At 42.3% G+C, this 20,765-nt stretch overlaps 1 protein-coding gene across 4 annotated transcripts in view; it reads left to right on the forward strand.

Moving 5' to 3' along the window:
* snx7 (sorting nexin 7) overlaps positions 1-20,765 on the forward strand; it is a 113,745-nt gene that overhangs the window by 56,109 nt on the left and 36,871 nt on the right. For all 4 annotated transcript variants that reach the window (XM_036125412.1, XM_036125413.1, XM_036125411.1 and 1 more), the window contains 2 exons: positions 513-671; positions 881-1,079. In XM_036125412.1, coding sequence (XP_035981305.1) covers positions 513-671; positions 881-1,079 — 358 coding nt within the window. The remainder of the gene's footprint in view (positions 1-512; positions 672-880; positions 1,080-20,765) is intronic.

Raw genomic sequence — 20,765 nt, forward strand, 5'->3', positions numbered from 1 at the left:
TGTTCTTTCCACACAGAGAACAAGAACTAATTTCTTGGTTCTTGTAGAATGTATAGCAGGCGTTACACCTCGTCCTGAGGTTTCAACCTCTTGGGTTTGCCTGTAGCTTCAGCTCTTTAAGCCAGAGCTTGTTAAGAAGCACTTAACATGTGACACTTTTCACATCATTTAGGTTCAGCAGCAGCAACACACATTGTGTCACTTTAGGGATGCCATTTAACTTGGCAACTTAGCCAACCAACCAAGTTTGTGAGTAAGCACAATGCTCTAACCAGTGGCGCTATTGTCAGTTCGCTGATTCTGTTTTGTAGGAGAAACTGTTTACTAAGAAGAAGACTCTCAAACAGAAAAATGAGTACAATATGGAAACAGCCGCAGTGTTAAGATAGAAAATAAGTGTTTAGTGATAGATTTCTCTCTGACCCACTGAAACCAACTTGAAATGTAAAGATGGAACTGCATCATCATCATGGCATTGATTGCATGTTGGAGATCTTTGTTGCTGTTTGCAGCCTCTCCCTGAGAAGTTTGTGATGAAAGGCATGGTGGATCGCTTTAATGATGACTTCATTGAGACCAGGAGGAAAGCCCTGCATCGCTTCCTCAACAGGATCTCTGAGCATCCCATCCTGTCCAACAGCCACTACTTCAAAGTCTTTCTCACCGAAGAGGTTTCTCTCATTCACACACAAACACAAACACGGCCAGGTGTTTAAAAGATCTGAGGTCCTTTAAATACTTCAGAGTTGCTGCACAATCTGAAAAAGGATGAAATCAATATATTTACTGGTCTGAACAAGTGTATGGAGAATATTTGTTTCCAGACTTGATTCCCACCACCTATCTATTTAAAAGCTTTTTGATGTTGGCTGTCCTACAGGAGCTGGCACCTCACAGAAAACAAGGTCCAGGCTTTCTGAGTAGGATGGGTGAGACCATGAGGACCATGGCCAACTCTGTGCGAGGCCTGAGGAGCAAGTTGGAGGAGTTTGATGTCATGCAAGAGTATGTGGAGGACTTCAGTAACAAAATCTGCTCTGTGGACAAAGTCACCCAAAGGATCATCAAAGAACAGAGAGGTACCGAACCAGCTTTAAAGCAGATGTAAAAGAAAATGGTTCTGAAGTGAAATTTATTTATTTTTCCCCTGTAACTGGAAACTTTTCATTAAACACAAACTGAACATCCCCTCACAAATCAGGTTCACTGTTGCTTTAGAGAAGTTGTTTAAATTTTACTGCTTGCCTTTTTGACTCGGTCTATATTGGGTTGTTTAATTTCCTGAAACATTTGATGAACTTCGAAATCTGGAATAGATGGGAGATTACATACATTGGTTCTCAAATGTTTACCACACCCCTTTTAAAACCCCAGATTTTCCAGACTTAAAAGGACCATGACCAGAAATAAAAATTTTCTGTGGTTTTGGGGGTATAATATGATCTGTTTTGCGCGTATAATATGATCTTTTTTGCGCTGATGAGGCTATGTGAATATCAAGACCGGGTACTAAAGGACCTGCTCATGGACGGTCTGCTTTGTTTCTTTGCTCAATAGGGTCAGATCCAAAAAAGCATTATCTTTCTAAATAATACATATTCTCCAAACAAAGCCCACCATCAAACAGCCTCCCCCACAGATGATAAAACAGCCGGCTAAAAATTAAACATTGAAAAATCACTTGCAAGGACATCCATTAGACATTGAAAAGTAAAATATTGTTAGAAAGTAAAAACTTATATTGTAATTTTATGCTGCAGTTTTTTTTCAATGAGAGATGTTTTCATTGTCACTGCAGAGTTCATTCAGCTACGATGTCACTACTACTGTCTTGCTTTGGAGCGGGGTTAATTGAATCTCTTTGATATTTTCTAAGGATAAAGTAATCCACTGGGATCAGTGTTGTTTTCGTCAACGATAACGATGACGAAATTATTTTGTTGACGCCCCTTTTTTTCATAACGATAACGAAAACTGACGAGCTAAACATGGATCTTTGATGATGAAAGCATGATGAGTTGTGGGTGTAAGTTTTTGTTAACGGGACTAGACGAAGACATTGGTGGATGGTTTGTCCGTCCAATGTTTAAAATGCATCTCATACATTTCTGCCGATAGTGCCATAATCTGTTAAATCGTTACAAGATCGAAAGTACCAGCCCGGCTGCAGCGTCCTGGTTGGTCACGCCCACCACCTGGCATGCAGCAGATAGATAAGATAATTGCCTTCGGTTTAGCCTCCGGGCTTGACGTTCAGGGGACGCAAGTGGATCCAGGGATGCGATGATTAACTGTACATGCACCTTTTTCGCTAAGTGACGGTGGAAAAAAAAATTGCATAATTTATACTTAATGATACCGGATTGCGGTGGTGAGGTGGGCGAATTTTCCCCTGATTGGTGTGCTGCGCGGTGGGAAAAATGCATAAATAAAGACTGTAAAGGGCTCCTTTACAGGAAACAGAAGGAATGACGGATCTGAGCTAAGATAAGATAAGATAAGATAGTCTTTATTGATCTCACAATGGAGAAATTCACTCGTCACATCGGCTCATACAAGAAGGTGCAGAGTAGGGAAGGTGCATTCAGTTATATACAGTGAATCTTCATATATACAATGGATCAGAAAGAATACCAAAAAATACAAAAAAGGAAATAGGAATGGGCATATGATGTCTCATTTACATTCTTAGTGGTCTATATATATATATATATATATATATATATATATATATATATATATATATATATATATATATATATATATATATATATACATATATCTATGCGCCTACTTACATACGCACCTACGCGTATGTATGTGCATATACATTGTATACATTTGTACATACATACATACATGTGGGCTGACTTATGTTCAGGTGGTGATAGCAGCAGGAGTCACTACATCAGGATTATTGCACGGGTTGTAGGACAGTGTATTAAATAGATTATTGCACCTTGGTTATTGCACATTAATTATTACAGTTATGGTCACAGTTGCAGTTACAGTGCAGCATTGTAAAATCTGATAGCAGCAGGAATAAATGACCTGCGGTAGCGCTCCTTTTTACAGACAGGATGTCTAAGTCTTGCACTGAAGGAGCTGCTCAGCTCCTCTACAGTCTGGTGTAGGGGGTGGATGGTGTTGTCCATGATGGATGTGAACTTGGACAACACCCTCCTCTCAGCTACTTCCTCCACAGAGTCCAGAGTGCAGCCCAGGACAGAAGTGGCCTTCCTCACCAGCTTATTCAGCCTCTTTCTGTCCCGCTCTGCGCTGCCAGGAGCCCAGCAGACAACAGCGTACAGGAGGGCTGAGGCCACCACAGAGTCATAAAAAGTTTTTAGCAGAGGCCGGCTCACTCCAAAGGACCTCAACCTCCTCAGGAGGTGGAGCCGGCTCTGGCCCTTCTTATACAGAGCGTCGGTGTTGTGAGTCCAGTCCAGTTTATTGTTGACGTGAACACTCAGGTATTTGAAACTCTCCACAGTTTCTATGTCCTGCCCCTGGATGTTCACAGGTGAGTGAGGTGGGGGTCTTCTCCTGAAGTCGATCACCATCTCCTTGGTCTTACTGGTGTTTAAGCACAGATGGTTCTTCTCACACCAGTCCACAAAGTCCATGATGACCGACCGGTACTCCACCTCGTTCCCCTCAGACACACAGCCCACAATGGCCGAGTCGTCAGAGAACTTCTGAAGGTGGCAGCTGTCCGTGTTGTAGGTGAAGTCCGAGGTGTATAGGGTGAAGAGAAACGGAGACAGAACGGTGCCCTGGGGGGCCCCGGTGCTGCAGAGTGCCACCTCTGACTGACAGCCGTGCAGCCGCACGTACTGAGGGCGGTCAGTGAGGTAGTCCATGGTCCAGTCAGCCAGATGTTTGTCCACCCCAGCGTCCTCCAGCTTCCCCCTCAGTAGCACCGGTCTGATGGTGTTGAAAGCGCTGGAGAAGTCAAAGAACATGACTCTCACAGTGCTCCCGGTGGTCTCCAGGTGGGTTAGCGCCCGCTGCAGCAGGTAGATGATGGCATCCTCTACTCCGATGTTGGGCTGGTAGGCAAACTGCAGCAGGTCCAGGGTGGGGCTCACCACAGTGCGCAGGTGAGCTAGGATGAGGCGCTCCATGGTCTTCATCAGGTGGGAGGTCAGGGAGACTGGTCTGAAGTCGGCCGGTTCCCTGGCGTGCGGCGTTTTGGGAACCGGTGCCACACAGGAGGTCTTCCACAGGGTGGGCACCACCCCCAGGCTGAGGCTCAGGTTGTAGATGTAGCTGAGGACCTCACAGAGCTCATCTGCACAGGTCCTCAGCAGCCTGGGGGGGATGCCGTCCGGTCCTGAGGCTTTCCTTTGTTTCAGCCTCGTCAGCTGTCCTCTCACCTGCATTGGTGTGACTGTGAGGGGGGAGGAAGGTAGGGCTGAAGGTGTGGATGGGTCAGTCGTTGATCGGAGTGGCGGTGGGGGGATGGTAGGTCTCTGGAGCGCTGGTGGTTGGAGACATGTGGAGAGTTGAGGGCAAGGAGGGGGCCAGTGTGGGGGGAGTCGAACCGAGTGAAGAATGAGTTCAACTCATCTGCAGTCTTGGTGTCTCCGTCTGCAGCCCTGCTGGTCCTCTGCCCGAAGCCGAAGATGTTCTTCAGACCTCTCCACACATCCCTGACGTTGTTCTGTGCCAGCTGCTCCTCCATCTTCTTCCCATAATCCTTCTTTGCTGCCCTGATCTCCCACTGGAGCTCCCGCTGGACTCTACGCTGCTCCTCTCTGTCCCCTGAGTAGAAAGCCCTCTTCTTCTGGTTCAGGAGGACTTTCAGCTCAGGGGTCACCCAGCGGGGGTTGTTTGGAAAGCATCGTAGCCGTCGTGTAGGCACGATGCTCTCCACACAGAAGTTCATGTAGTCAGTGATGTATTCAGTCAGGCTGTTGATGTCCTCTCCATGAGAGCTTTGGAACATGTTTCAGTCTGTGGTTCTGAAACAGTCCTTCAGTCTCTCACTGGCTTCGTCTGACCAAACTTTCACTGACCTCTTCTGTGCCTTTTGTCTCCTCACCAGTGGAATGTAATGGGGGAGCAGATAGACGAGGTTGTGGTCTGAGCGTCCCAGAGGGGGGAGGGGGGCGGAGGTGTAAGCGTCCTTAACGTTAGCATAAAAAAGGTCCAGCGTTTTATTGTCCCTTGTTTTACACGTGACGTACTGGGTGAGCGTGGGGAGGGTGGAACGGAGAGAGGCATGGTTGAAATCCCCTGTGATCAGCAGGAGAGCGCGGGGGGTGCTGTGTTTGCAGATTGTTTACAGCGGCGTGGATCCGCTCACACGCGGCGGCGGCGGCGGCGTCCGCGGAGGGAGGGATGTAAACACAGAGCATGATCACGTGGCCGAACTCTCTCGGCAAGTAATAAGGTCTTAAGCTCACTGCGAGAAGTTCAACATCCGAGCAGCATATCTGCTGCTTCACGTGAACATGCGCCGCGTTACACCACCTCTCATTCACAAACACCGCCAGCCCTCCCCCTCTCTTTTTTCCGCTCCCCGCAAAAGTTCTGTCCGCGCGGATAAGTTTAAAGCCGTCCGTGGAGATCACTGAGTCCGGGACAGATCCATCTAACCACGTCTCCATGAAGCACATAATGCTAGCGTCTCTGTACTTACTCTGGAAACGGGTTAGTGCTGTGAGTTCTTCGGTCTTGTTCCGTAAAGATCTAACGTTTCCCGTGACAACCGATGGTAATTAACCTTTCCTCCGCTTCGTCCTCCCGCCCCGACATCCTCTCCGCCTCCTCCGTATTTCTGCGGGGATGTATAGTTTCTCAGCGTGGTGATGAACGGGGCCGCAGCGCGAGGAGTCACGTAGTCCGAGAAGCTGGTTCCTCGTGTAGATCAAGGGACGCTCGGAGTTGCGGACAAAGGGATCTCCACTCGCGGCATCAAAATGTGCCGAAATGTGCTGAAGCCCCCGCTGTTATAAGTCCCTTAAAATGACCCTTAAAAGTGCGCACCTAAGTTACATGTAACGTAAGTTTGCGCACCTGAATTCAAGCGCAAGCCAGAATAAGAGGCTTTTTTGACTGGATCTGGTTAGCAGAACTGTTTTCTGATCCAGCGTGCAGCCATGACTGGTTCTGAATGAAGGATTTATCTGGCAGCCTCTCTCCCCACTTCCCTCCTGTGCAGTGCCAGCCCGAGCCTTTTTGGGGCCCTAAGCAGAATTTGATTTGGGGTCCCCCTCCCACCACGCAGAATAACCTATGCTAAAAGATTATTGAGACAAATGTCACGCTATCATGTTATATCAAATGTTATAAACAAATATAGTGAGGTTATATATTAATACAAAATAAATAAATAAACAATACTTAAAATACTTCAGTCTTTTATTAAAACTTCTGAATACAAACTGTCACAAAACATATTAAATAAATTATTTCATCATCATTAAATCAGTCATTTATATCACTTGTTTAAGTTATTTAATTGTTAACAAAAAGCTGTCAGTCTGGTAAGGAATCTGGTTATTATTCAAAATTGTTGAGGTTAACTGTTGCTTTTATGAATTGCAACACAAGACTGACTAAAACTACACTAAAACCTTTTTGACTTTTAGTCGACTAAACTCGACTAAAACTATTTTGTTTAGTTACTACTAAAATGTGACTAAAATTAACAATAATGTTCGTCCTGAATACTAAAACTAAGACTAAAACTAAGATGGCTGCCAAAAACAACACTGACTGGGATAAAATATCTTGATCACACATCAGTTTAAACTAGGATAATAGTTAAGAGTGATTGTAGCACTGGCATTCTTCTAACAGCAAACACTGCACATATGGACTAATGGTCATCCAAGAAACACCAATGGTGTCGTTTACCTGTATTAACAATATAGTTCAATCAAAAACTCTTCTATATTAGGCTAATGAAACTTAACTAAAACTACTAAGCAAAATCAAGATAAAAGAAAGTAAGGAACTATGTAGCCTACAGACAAAAAGGACATACAAATGGTTAATCATAAGAATGATTCAGTGAATTTCAGAATTCAGTGAAGTTCTAAGTTAGAAAACCAAAGTTCATCTGAAAGAATATGGAATGAGGTTAAATTAGCTCAACTAGTTTAGAACAACATGTGTTGGCATGTGTTCAACCCATTCACAATGCAACTCCGAGTTGATGGAACATTTAGAAAATAACATTTTAAACAGCGTTTTTCCATATTAAAAATCAATAACCTTTAGGGCACTCTAAATTGCACTCAAATTGGTAACTTAAAAACGTAGAGGGTGCTGTAAGGGGAAGATGACCAGGAGTTATGTTGGGGCACATTCGATCATTTGGCCATTAAGCTCTTTCTCTTATGTTACAAAAATACCATTATTCCAAATTAATGTTCCCTATTCATGCTGAACCAAAGTTTGTGACACTATCGGACGGTTGCAGAGCCAATGAAAACAAGTGTCATTTTTAAACAAATCATAGGTTTGTTAAACTTGTTGGTAAAAAAGGCTGTTAGGAAAGCTAATTGTGGCTAATGTGGGGCTTGCTTAATCTTACTTTCTAATCATATTTTGTGCAATCAGCGGACCGGAAAGCATAAATGCCCCATCAGTGTTTAAAAACCCTTATGGAAAGAAACTTTGTCAAAACACAACTCAAACCACATTAACATCAGGCTCAAACGAATGCTAGCTGGTAGCTTAGCTGGTTAGCTCCAGGTGTTTACCTCAGTCAAACCTTAAAAACACAGTGAAAACATATTAGAAATTAACTATTTTAAATTGCTTCCTCCCAGACAAACTTTCCCTGTTCAATTCTCCCAAACCTATGCCGTCCTGTTGTGGTGACTGGTGACATCCAGTTGTGATGAAGGGCTGCAGGGGTAGCTAGCTGTTTATGCTGGTGGCATGAAAGCGGCTGCTCTTACTCTCCTTTGTGCCCACTCCATGGATTATCCGGCATGGCTGTGTTCGGATCATCTTATAGAGGAAGACTGCGGCTTGTAGGTTCAGGAGTGCTCACTGGGTGCTTGTGGGGACCCCTGGATCGTTTGCAAAGGCATAGTTTGGCTTCTGGATCAGCTATCTCCTGAAGGCAGCTGAACAAAAGACTTTATTGGTGTTGTGAAATTAGCCAAGAGAGACAAAATCAGACTGTTTCTGAAATGTGAGGAGCTGCAGACTCCCTCCCCTAGGGACCTAACCCCATCACAACGGGCGGCACTGCAATAAAGCTAAGCTCTTTCCCTCACATCTTTCTCCTTGCCTGTGAGCCCTCATGAGTGGAAATCCTGCAGAGTTCCAGCCAGCGCCGATCTTCCTCGCTGCTGGCTTGAACAGTTTCCAACCGGAGGCTTATGCTCAGCCCGCTGGAGCCCAGTTCACAAACAAGCACCTTTTTCCCCCCGATCCAGCTGGTGCCTCGCCCCTGGCCGAAGAACTGCTTTCACCCAGGCTGCCCTGTCGCCACAATCAGACAAGCTTCACCCTGAAGCAACTTCTTCTAACCGGATGGCCCAAAGTCAACCAAACTGACACAGAGGCACATGTTTGGCACTGTGTTTTAAGTTAAGCAAACCTGGAGCTTCCAGGCTAAGCTACCCATTAGTTACCTCAACTCATTAACTCAAGCTAATGTAAACAATGGCCACAGGATGCACCCTGACACATCATTTCCAGTTGATCGTCTGGTACAGCGCCTCTAGCTTCCTAAGTTACCAATTCGACTCTTAATTATTTCCTGGAGAAATATTTGCATCAGTGTCCCAGAGGTTATTTATTTTTACTCAAAATAATGTTTTCCTCAAATAATGTTTTATGTGACTCAGATTTGGATTGTGAATAGGGATGGGTATTTTATGAAAGTACAAAATAAATATTTTTTATAGAAATGGAGCAACAAAAACATATAAATAACTTTATGTATAAACTGTCATGGTCTTTAGGTGTCTAACCCACATGCAGATTACACTCGAAAGAAGCAGAGCAGTTTTAAGAAGTTTATTCGGTAATTGGTCTGACAGATGTCGGGAGCGTAGATGACTCTCAGCATGCAGTGCTGAGGAAAAGACACGGGGGGTCGGATTGAGCGATCTGTGGGTGAAAGGCAGACTGTTAGGTTTGCAGAGAGGACGTGGTTCTGCAAGGTGGAAGAATGAAGGCTTACTACCAAGCACTGCAACCTAGCCGGGGGAAGTGGAGTGGAGTAACGGACCTCCGAGATGGCGTCAGGTGACGGAGCGGCCGGTGGGCGAGCAGGTGGTATCCGTATAGAGCGTACTAAGCTGAGCACAGGGCCCAGAGCGAGGTGGAACCTGGGACACCCCAGGGGCCATTGTAGCATATCAAACAGGGTTTACACTGAGGCATCCTCCAGCTGTCAAGGCACAGTTCTTATAGTGCCGCTGCACGCAACACAACGAGCTGCAGGTGAGTACCATGCCCACCGGCCAACTTAGATCACCTGTGGAGAGACCAGGGAAGGCAGGACTGGCATAAAACTGCACGGTGCTGCCCGCTGCGTCCTGACATAAACAAAAAGCTAAAAGACTAAGGGTCCGTTCTTCGTACGTCGCTAACTCAGTTAGCAGGATTTCATTGTTGACGATTTGGCATGATCTTGGATCGTTTGGTTCTTCGAAAGACATTCTGCACTTGTTGTCATAGCAACATGTGCGCCAGCTTAAACCTGCTCCAGAGCAGGCTTATTTCATGTAAACAAGATTACATCACGGCTGTATAAGCGGAGGAGATAGGGAAGTCTGCCGTAGCCATGTCCATTTTTACGACAGCAACCTGTTGCGGAAGGTGCAAGAATAATTTGCAGAGTTTTTCGAATTAATCGCGTATTGCGCAATAGACAGGATCCTTTAGCGCAGCGCGACAGTGTAATTATAGAGAGATTTTTCTTGGTGCCTGACAAACACATCATTTAACAGTGGCTTTTAAAGAGGAAAAAGTGGTGTTGGAGCCATAAATCTAAAATGTTTAAGTTATTTGTATGATAGTTTGCTTTTTATTTTTATCATATTCATTAAGAAGATTTGTTCGGGCCATTTTATTGTGAAGTTTAGTTTACTTTGAAAGGCTTGCTTCCTGTCGAGCCGTATATTGTATTAGAAAAAACTATGGATGGATTATCATGGAGCAATACAGTTTTACTGTGTAAACTGTGGATGACTTGGAAAAGGAAGATTTTCATTTTTTATGGATAAAGAATTTTTTTGTTAAAATTCCCAGTTTGCACGTGTCCTTTAGTTCCCGTCTCTAAAGAATAACACTGAAAGTTGGATCTCTTGACATAACAAGTGCCTTTTTAAAATAAAGTGTAATGATTAAAGGCTACCATTTTGTAGAATATTCTTGTATTTCACTTTTACTTGTTCCCATGTTCTAGTGGCTCCCGTGGAGGCTCTGATATAAAAGAACAAAGTAAATATGAAATTATTAAAATGCACAAATAAATACTGTAGAAAGTGATGGAAACATCTACCATGGACAGTATTTACGCATTATTTTTTCTGCTGCTTTTTGCCAGCCCTCTCTCTCCTGGCTTTAACAGATTTTTTAAGGTGTTTTAATTAATGACTCAAATTCGGCATAACCTTCCATTAAAAGCTCGTGTTCTGCTGGGAGAAAAACTGTGGGCGTTCTTTGGCCATGCTGAACAGCCAATAGCAGCGCTGCTGATCAATGTTTCTACTATCGATACATTTCCCCTTTTAAACAAACGCATGAACGCGCAGTTGTCTCAGATAACTCAATCCAGCCATACTAATCGTAAACAACAGGTGTGTTCGAAGAACCCAATTAGCCGGATCATGATTAGCCGGATGAAATCATCTTGGATGTGTCATTTGATCTTGGATGTTTTAAGCAACGTACGAAGAACGGACCCTAGATCTTGAATAAGAAGTATGTTGTAGGGGAGGGGAATAACAACACTGACAAGACAGAAAAGATTAAAAACACTCAAAACAAAAAGAACTCTATAAAATAATTTTAACTATTAAATACCATTTAACCTGAATCCAAACTACATTTATACGTTTTTATTAGGGCTGTCAGTTTTAACGCATTAACGCGTTAAGTTTTTTAGACCATAGCGGCGACCATTCCCTAATGTTTTTTTTTTCGCCGCAGTACTCTCTGGACTGTGTTTCTTTTACCCACGCCGCTATCCGTAGTTCCACGAAAGCTAGAAACTGTAGCACAGACCCGCGCTCACTGTTGCCAACTCCGCCTATTTCATGTGACTTTGGGCTTCTTTTTTCAAAAGTCGCTTGTAAATTTCATTAGTGGCGTTTTTTTGGGTTTGTTTCTGAAAGTGAAATCGCTTATTTGGGCTCTAAAATAAGTGACAATAAACAGGAGTTATTAAGGGACCTGCTTGCACTACAGACCATTTGAGTATAACCAGCTGAAATATCTCTCTACCTCATTATGTGCTGGAGCGTGTCCTGTGTCGCTGCGGGGTCTTTTCTACTCTAGACTGACATCGGAGCTGACAGGATTAAAGGCAGAGGGAGCAATGTTGCCCGTCTTTTCTGCAGCTTACGGTTGCAATAACCGGTGATACCTGCTGAAAGTAGATCACGCAGTGCAGATCACCATTTTGAGCAGATATTGGTTCTGAAGATGAGTTTTTACACACTGATAACATTGCAGAAACCCAGCTCATAAACCATTCTTTAATGCTTTATTAATTAGTTGTCTCTGTATTTGACAAACTAAAGCCGGGCATACACTGTACGATATTTTCAATCGTTGTACTCAGATACAGCTCAAACTGTACGACGAAACAGCAGGGTTTAAAAGTTCACTGCTCACGATACATATTTTTACACTGTACGGCCGACACTCTAATACGATCTAGGTGCTCACGCTGTACGTCTAAAAACCACATGTCTGTTTGGGAGATGGCACTACTCGGACTCGTCTATCTGGAAGCCCAATGTAAACAGTAGAAGAAGAAAAAGACGGAAGTGTCAATGCTCACCGTTAAACATGAGGCTCACAAGACCGAAACGCGCTGCCTTGGCAATTCTACGAGTTGCTCCTCCGTAGTTTGACTCCATGTCACACATACCACCGCCATGCTTCTCTCCACTCCTGTTTTCGTCTGTTTTTAGCCATTTTCTAGTTAGAGCTTTCTTACTGGCAACCAGTAAAACATTGAAAATTTTTCCTTCTTTCCCAACAGGACCGGGGGTAAGGACCCAAAGTAAATAGTTTTGATGTTGAAAGGGATAGCTGTTTTGAATACTTTTTCTATTGTTCTGTGGATCTCAGTCCAGTACTGGAGGATTGGTGGGCAGGACCAGAAAATATGAAAATGATTTACATTTTCTTTTTCTCCACAGGTTCTCCAAAAGCGGATTTATTTTGGGTAAACTTGTATTGTTCAGTTCTGAAAATTTTTATTGTTCTTCCACCCAAATTCTCTCCAGGTCAAGGAGGATGTGCTTTTCCATTGTAACTTAAGTATGTATTCCCAGTTTTCCAAGTCCAAAATAAAATGACCCTCCCTTTTTCCTTTACATATTGTGTATTTACTCCTTCCAACTCGTTTAATCTCTGATATAATTTAGAAATATATTTAATTTCTCATATTGATTTGTATGCCAGGAACACCTTCAAACCCACGACTCCACAGCCTCCAGCTCCTTCTTAAATATCCTTGTTACATGATCTCTTACTTGTAGGAATCTGTGGAAGTCCTGGGTTGTTAACCCTTGGTCTTTTAAATCATCAAAGGGTTTTAACCCATTACCCTTGAATAGATCATAGTATATGACTAGGCCTGACTCTTTCCATTTTTTTTTAAACTACTGTCATGAGTATTCGAGATGAATTCAGGGTTGTGCATTATCCACTTTAATAATCTGTATGGTTCTTTGGTTGGTTTCGTTTTGACCACATTTTGCCATATCTTAAGAGGTGTTTGTATGAATTCATTAAGGTGAGGGGAAAGATTCCCATTTGATTACAGTTGTGCTTACTGACCAATTTTATGTGGTACATTGTGCTCAAAAATATGTTAAAATATGTAAGTACAACTTTAGTAAGCAATGAAGCTGCTCTGATCAGTGGATACTCGAAGCATTACGGTATACTGTGTCATTATTTGATCAGACCCCTGAGGATGTCTACAAGACTGCCTGACAGTAATGTTGAGACTGACAGAGACTGCGCAGCTCACAGTATGTGCACACAGTATGCCCGAGTATGTGGGAGCTTTTAGGCAGCTCACACCCGGAGTATGCGCTAGCAACAATAAACCTAGTAAGTTAATTCAATATTAAAGTTAAGTTTATTTTGGCCTTCTGTTAGAAACAGGGCAGTGTAGTCCAGCTACTCTGTCCTCCTGACAGAAACGGATAGCTCTGTGTACGTGAAGTGGCGGAGTGATATTACACACTTGAAAACAATATTTAGTGTGTCTTATAATCCGGTGCGCCTTATGGTCTGAAGTATACGGTATATCTTTCAGATTACAGTCAAATACTTATATTTCTTTTAGCTGACGCACACCATGAGATTTTTTTGCCTCAGCCATGGCAGGAGGGATGAGAAGAGTTAAATAGTGTGAAAGGTTTTTAACCGAAGTGAAATTGTTTACATAGGAGGGATTTGGCGGATATTCATGCTGAGAGATCTTTAGTCATAGGAGTGGCTGCACTCAGCGGGCTTGAGCCCGCTGCTCCTCCCACAGTTCTGTCTGAAAGGCAGACAGCCACTCTGCCTTCCACCGCACACCGTGGATAGAACACATTTCTGAACCAAACAGTCTTTAAGCAAGGCAAGGCAAATTTATTTATATAGCACAATTCAGTACAAAGACACTGCAAAGTGCTTTACATGATTAAAATATAGGAATAAAAGCAAGTAGGGATAGAATGTAGAAACAAAAAAGAACATGGACCATAGGAACTAAATGCTGCTTCTCTGTGTTTGGTTCGTGTTCTAGGTATGCAGAGCAGACTGGAGCCAGAAGACCTTAGTGGTCTGGAGGGTTGATACACTGATAACAAGTCTGTGATGTATTTAGGTTAGGGCTGGGCAACGATTAAAATATTTAATCGCGATTAATCGCCCTGATTAATCGCGATTAATCGCGATTAATCGCATTGTATTTACAAACTCCAAGAATGAATTCAAAAGTAGTGTAAAGAGCACTTTTATTTTAATGTTCTGCTGCCATATGAACAAAAGTGTTGTAACATTTGTAGCACTTATCAGTAACACATATTTAGTTTAAAGCTCAACTTAAACATGTAAAACAAAAAATAGCAATAATAATAAATTAAAGCTTATTGCCACTGACAGGGAATTATTTATGGGGAAAAAATCTACCAAAAACAGGCAATTTCTGAGGTAACAGCAGGGAGCAGCATTACCATTTTATGTTTAATACCAAAGTTTAACTTGGCAGTGGTTACAACTAACTTGTTTCTGTCATATTCCATGCTGGAAGAACTTTAAACTGAAATGCTTGCTAACTCGATATGCTTGCGTTGCTTGCGTTTATTTGACGTTGATATGCGGTTTTTTGTTGTTGTGCATATAGTGAATGGCAGGGAAAAACAGGCAAAAACACATGGATACTTTGAAACGAGAAGCGACTTCACCGACGGCGTCTAAGCAGACCCCGCTCCGCTCCGCTCCGCACAAAACTTGTTCCGGCCGTCAACTCACCGCCTCGCCTAAGCGGGAAACACCGCCTTCCGCATGTCGGCTTTGTTTTTTTCCGGCCAGCACCTTTCTTCTTCTTTGAATCCGAGGCTGGGCTGACAGCGAGGTTATTGGCGCATTATCACCACCTACTGTTCTGATTCAAACCCCTACACCGCAGCAACAGACCTTCACAAAATAAAAGCATGTGAGCAACATGCGTTAATGCGCGTTAAAGAAAATATCGCCGTTAATAGTCTAATGAGTTAACGCGAAATTAATGCGTTAACTTGCCCAGCCCTAATTTAGGTGCTAAGCCATTTAGGGATTTATAGACTAACAGAAGTATTTTGAAGTCTATTCTCTGAGATACAGGGAGCCAGTGTAAGGACTTTAGAACTGGGGTTATGTTCTCTACTTTCTTAGTCTTAGTGAGGACGCGGGCAGCAGCGTTCTGGATCAGCTGTAGCTGTCCGATCCACTTTTTAGGCAGGCCTGTTAAAACTCCGTTGCAGTAATCAATTCTACTAAATATAAACACATGGATTAGTTTTTTCAGATCATTCTGAGACATTAGTCCTTTAATCCTGGAAATGTTCCTCAGGTGATAGAAAGCCGACCTTGTAATTGTCTTTAGATGCTTTTGAAGGTTCAGGTCTGAGTCCATCACTACTCCCAGATTTCGGGCCTGATTAGTGGTTCCTAGCTGAAGCGACTGAAGCTGTGTGCTAACTATTGATCTCTCCTATATTTGTCCAAAGATTATTACTTCAGTTTTGTTTTTATTCAATTGAAGAAAGTTTTGACACATCCACGTATTGATTTCTTCTAGGCATTTACTCAGTGCTTGAACTGGTTTATAGCCACCTGGTGACATGGTGATGTAAAGCTGTGTGTCGTCTGCATAATTATGGTAGCTGATGTTGTTGTTTTTTATTATCTGAGCAAGAGGGAGCACGTATATATTGAATAGGAGGGGACCCGGATGGACCCTTGGGGAACCCCACATGTGATTTTTGTCGTCTTTGATGTAAAGTTACCTACTGATACAAAAAGTCCCTGCTCTTTAAGTAGGATTTAAACCAGTTGAGAGCTGTACCAGAGAGGCCGACCCAGTTCTCCAGGCGCTCTAACAGGATGGAGTGATAGACAGTATCAAATGCTTCACTGAGATCCAATAGAACCAGCACGGTGGTTCTTCCACAATCTGTATTTATATGGATGTCATTAAACACCTTGATAAGGGCGGTACTGTGGTGAACACGGAAGCCAGACTGGAAAACGTCAAAGCGGCTGGTCGTTGTTAAGAAGGTGTTTAATTGTTGAAACACAGCTTTTTCAATAATCTTACTGATAAAGGGGAGGTTTGAGATGGGCCTGTAGTTCTGGAGTAGAAGTTTGTCTAAATTGTTGTTTTTCAGCAGTGGTTTGATAATTGCTGTTTTTAGGGACTGGGGGAAAACACCTGACAGAAGGGACGCGTTTATTAACTGAGTCAAATCAGACGTTATTACAGGCAAAACTTTCTTAAAGAAAGCTGTGGGTAGAACATCAAGGCAGCAGGAGGAGGAACTTAGCTGCTGAATGATCTCCTCTAAGCTTTTGTGGTTTATTTGGCTGAATTGGGACATTTTGTCAGAAATAGTTCCAGCTGAATACAGCATTGGTTCTGGTGTTGATATGGTAGTACAAAGTGATCCTCTAATTATTTTGGATTTTCTCAGTAAAGAAGTTAGCAAATTCATTGCAGGCCCTGGTGGAGTGGAGTTCGGAAGCCACGGACACAGAAGGATTTGTTAACCAATCGGCTGTGGCAAATAGGACACGAGCATTATTATTGTTTTTCTTAATGATTTTAGAGAAAAAAGATCCTCTTGCATTTTTCAATTGTAAGTTATATCTGTAAAGTCTTTCTTTATAGATGTCATAGTGAACCTGCTGTCTGGTCTTTCTCCACCTGCGTTCAGCTTTTCGACATTCCCTTTTTTCACCTCTAACTGCTGGAGCATTTCTCCAAGGAGATTTTTTTCTTCCCGGAAAGAACTTTCACTTTAACTGGAGCAATGCAGTCAATGATGTCTGAGACTTTAGAATGAAAGTTATCTACTAGCTCATCTACAGAGTTGCAGCCCAAGATTGAAGTAGCAGAGTAAGCTTGAATAAAGGTTTCCGTGGCATTTGTCCTTAAAGGTGCGTTTTCTTACGATGTCCCTTCGGCTAAATGAGTCACTGGTAATTATGCTTTCAAAGGTAACAGAGAAGTGATCAGATAGGGCAACATCAGTTACAATGACGTAAGAAAACTTTTGAATTTTAGTGATGATCAAGTCTAAAATGTGTCCCTGTTTGTGTATTGTCTGTTTAACATGTTGAGTTAAGCCAAAGTTTCTAAGTGTGTCACACAGTTATTTTGCACTTCTGTCTTCAGGGTTGTCAACGTGAAAATTGAAGTCTCCCACAATAATTAAACAGTCATAATCAACACATATCAGAGACAGGAGGTCACTAAAATCCTTTAAAAAGTTTGATGTGGACTTAGGAGGCCTGTAAACATTCAGAAACATAGTTTGTACTGGGCTCTTTACCTGTAGAGCCAAATGTTCAAAAGAGTTGAATTTTTCCAAAAACACCTTTTTACACTTTAGAGAATCATTAAACAATGTTGCTACTCCTCCACCTTTCCTTTGCTGTCTGCTCTCACAAAGAAAATCGTTGTTTGGAGCTGTCGACTCCAACAGAATAACTTAATTAGATTCATGTAACCATGTTTCTGTTAAAAACATTACATCAATATTATTGTCAATAATGAAGTCATTAATTAAAAGGGATTTTCCTGACAGATCTAATGTTTAATAAACCCAGTTTATATGACTTAGTGGTTGATGATGTCTCTGTGACAGGTTGCATCTGACAGTTTATGACTTTTAAGTATTTGTTCCTGTTTATCCTTTTGTTTTTCTTATTTCTGCCACGTATTATCACAGATATTCCATAATCTCCTGCAAAAGGCCCAAGCTGATGCTGGAAACTGTCATGTCTGATAAACGTGCGGCCGGGGCCCAATCTGTATCACAGCGAAGTAATTTGGAGTTCCTCAGTACCAGAATGTTCCGTGATACGTAGAGGAGGAGGATCTGAGGCTCTGAGGCCTTTGGAAAATGCTTGTTTAGTCACAGCAGAATGGCTATGTGGAGAGGATGTCATCTGTAGGCCAATCTTAAATACTTTGTTCATGTTGTGAGAAAAATCCAGAAAAGGAACTTCTGGGCTTTGTGGAGAAGAAGGGGAGGTGGGTGCAGTCTGGCCCGATGTTCGTGGCGATGGAGGTTTTTGGTCCTCTCTTTGTTCTGCTGAGATCTAGGATGAATCCTCCTGTAGTTCTGACGTCATCTTTCTGGCCATCTTTATCTTGGCTTGTTCAAGCTGTACTGGGCTTATCATTTGTTTTGGCACTGGTTGAGCTTTGTTCTGGAACAAAGCTGATGGAGCATGGTTCACAGAATAGAAGATGTTTGAAATCAGCCGTTTTGCACCTGACCTATTTAGATGGAAACCATTGTCGCTGAACAGATGTCTCCTTTCCCAGAAGATGTTAAAGTTGTCTATGAAGGTTACAGTTGTTTGTTTGCATGTTTTTTCCAGCCATTTGTTTAGCATTAGAATTCTGGAACAAATCTCATCTCCGCAATTAACGGGCACACGAGGGCCGTTGAAAAACACCTTGACATTAAGGCCATCAACTAAGTTCAACAGACGAATGTAATCCTCTTTCAATACTTCTGATTTTCTTATCCGGGTGACGTCGCCCAGGGCTTCAGCTTGTATTATGGGTTTTTCCAAAGTCGGGCGTTCTTTCAAGACCCTTGGAAGGATGTCTGAAACATCAGACACCAGGCCACAGTTCCTGTCGTTATAAATCAACACCTCTGTGTTTTTCTTGTTACAGAAATGTTTAATCCCCCTTACAGATCCATTACATAATATCAGGGTCCTCGGCCCTGTGGTATGTCTTTTCTCTGATGTCTTAGAAAGAAAATCGTTGACATACCTCTGATCGTTGTCCTCCTGGGTCACATTTTGGAGCGGAGCGAATCTGTTTAGTAACGGAATTCCAGCATTTCCAGCAGGTTTACTCCTATCATTTGTTTTGAGAACAGCCCGTTGTTGTTTCACTTGTCCTGGGACATCTCTCTGTAGTCTCGGCCAGTTTTCTTTGTCTTGGTGTGGGGTTCGTTGATCCTTTGGTCTTGCATCCAGAGTGGTCCAGGGATTCTCATTTTTCTCAGGGAACTGTTTGTTCGCTGAGTCGCTGGGCTGGTGGTCCCCGTTTGGAGTCGCAGGCAGGGTTGTTTCATTTCCATGCGCAGCGTTTACGTCATAATTCACTTCGAGTCGACAGATTTTCAGTTCCATAACAGCTATCTTCTGTAAAAGCTTGTCAAAGTCCATTGTGTTGAAGGTAGGCATCTTTTCAAAATCAAAATAAAAAAAATAAGTAAAAGAAAATTAAATAAAATAACTAAATCCAATTTTCTGTGGTTTTGGTTAAGAGATAAAATGGAGATAAAAAGTAAAAGGCAGGAAAATGCAAGCAAGCAGGGAGCAGAGAAAAAAGCGTCCAAACAGGCAGAGAGGCGGAGAGCAAAACTATATGGCTTTCAGTAAGTGTAAAATGAGAGAAAGCCTCAGGTCATCTTCACTTGTGATACAGGGCATTTGCGTATAGAAAGCTGAAGTGTCTTTTTTCTTTTCTTTATTTTATATAAATGGTAAAGTTATATTTTAGTTTGACCAACTGCGTTCATTGTGGTCCTTAAAAAAGTCATCACCCCTCTGGACGTACTCTAAGAAAACCTTCTCATTTCTCCTCACCCGTGGCCAATGACTAACGCAGTATGTTCACTCAAAACTCCACTCGGTTTGTCCCTGATAGGGCAGGGACAGAGAAACCTGGGTTGGCGGAGCAGAGTAGAGAGCGTGCCAAACTTAAGCGTTGGAAATGTGGCTCTAAATGCTTTTTTTTTACCCAATGCCTTTTTAATGATGTTTTTTTTAAATGGTTTGCCCTGTTTTTTTGCTTTCATTTACTACTTTTACTAGTGTACTTTATATGCATTTTACTGTCCCTATTTTTAATATACAGATTTTATTTTTACTGTAGCACTTTCAGATTGGTCAGTAAATGTAAAATGTGTTATAAGTAAAATAGATTATCATTATTTTTAAGTCAGTCATGTAATCAGGGTGCCAATCTTATGAGTTAGGGCAGGGGTCAGCAACCCAAAAGGTTTGAAGAGCCATCTTGGACCAAAAAAACAAAAAACAGATCTGTCTGGAGACGCAAAAAATTAAGTCGGATATAAGCCTTGTAATAAAGGCAATATGGTCTGTGTCTATATTAGCTATGTTAGCCTCCTATCAAATGGCTAAGTAGGCTACAAGTATGTAATGAGCATTCATGTTTAATTTTTATTTTCCCTGCAGCACATCCTGGAGAGAATAAAGCACCACTTGACTATACTGCTCTATGATGAGGCTTTAAATTTAACTTCGATAACAATATTAACTTATTATATTTCATTGCGTTGATGAATAATGAAGAAATTAGTTTATGTATTTTTATTTTGAGGATTCGAAAAAACAACAATGAAACATGCATCATAGGCCTCTTACAACTTAAGACCTCCCCATGGAAAGTGCAGTTATCTTTAATGCTCACTAACACAACAACCCCCCCCCCCCCTTCTTATTTGGGCAAAAGAGTGCAATAAAACAGCAGCCCTTTAAAAAGGTAACATATATAAAATAAAATAATACAGTTTTAGCTTTGTTTCTGTGCATTGTTTTCTTCTCTTTGGTTTTGTCCAAATTAGGCCGTGGGCCAGAATCTGTAGGATGACTGTCAGGGGGCAACTTTTTTCCACTTGGATCAGTTGCTACAGATAGCAGTGATCTCAAAAAAGCCAATGTTTCCACCTTTTCACTTTCCTATTAGTAAGTTATAGCCAATATAAAATATAAACCGTTGCGCTCCGGTCCAAGAGGTCTCGTGATTCAAGTTTTGCTGCTCAGCCAATCAGATTGCTGTATTGTCAGCCGTG

This window comes from Fundulus heteroclitus, chromosome 21, assembly GCF_011125445.2.
Source record: "Fundulus heteroclitus isolate FHET01 chromosome 21, MU-UCD_Fhet_4.1, whole genome shotgun sequence".
NCBI lineage: Eukaryota > Metazoa > Chordata > Actinopteri > Cyprinodontiformes > Fundulidae > Fundulus > Fundulus heteroclitus.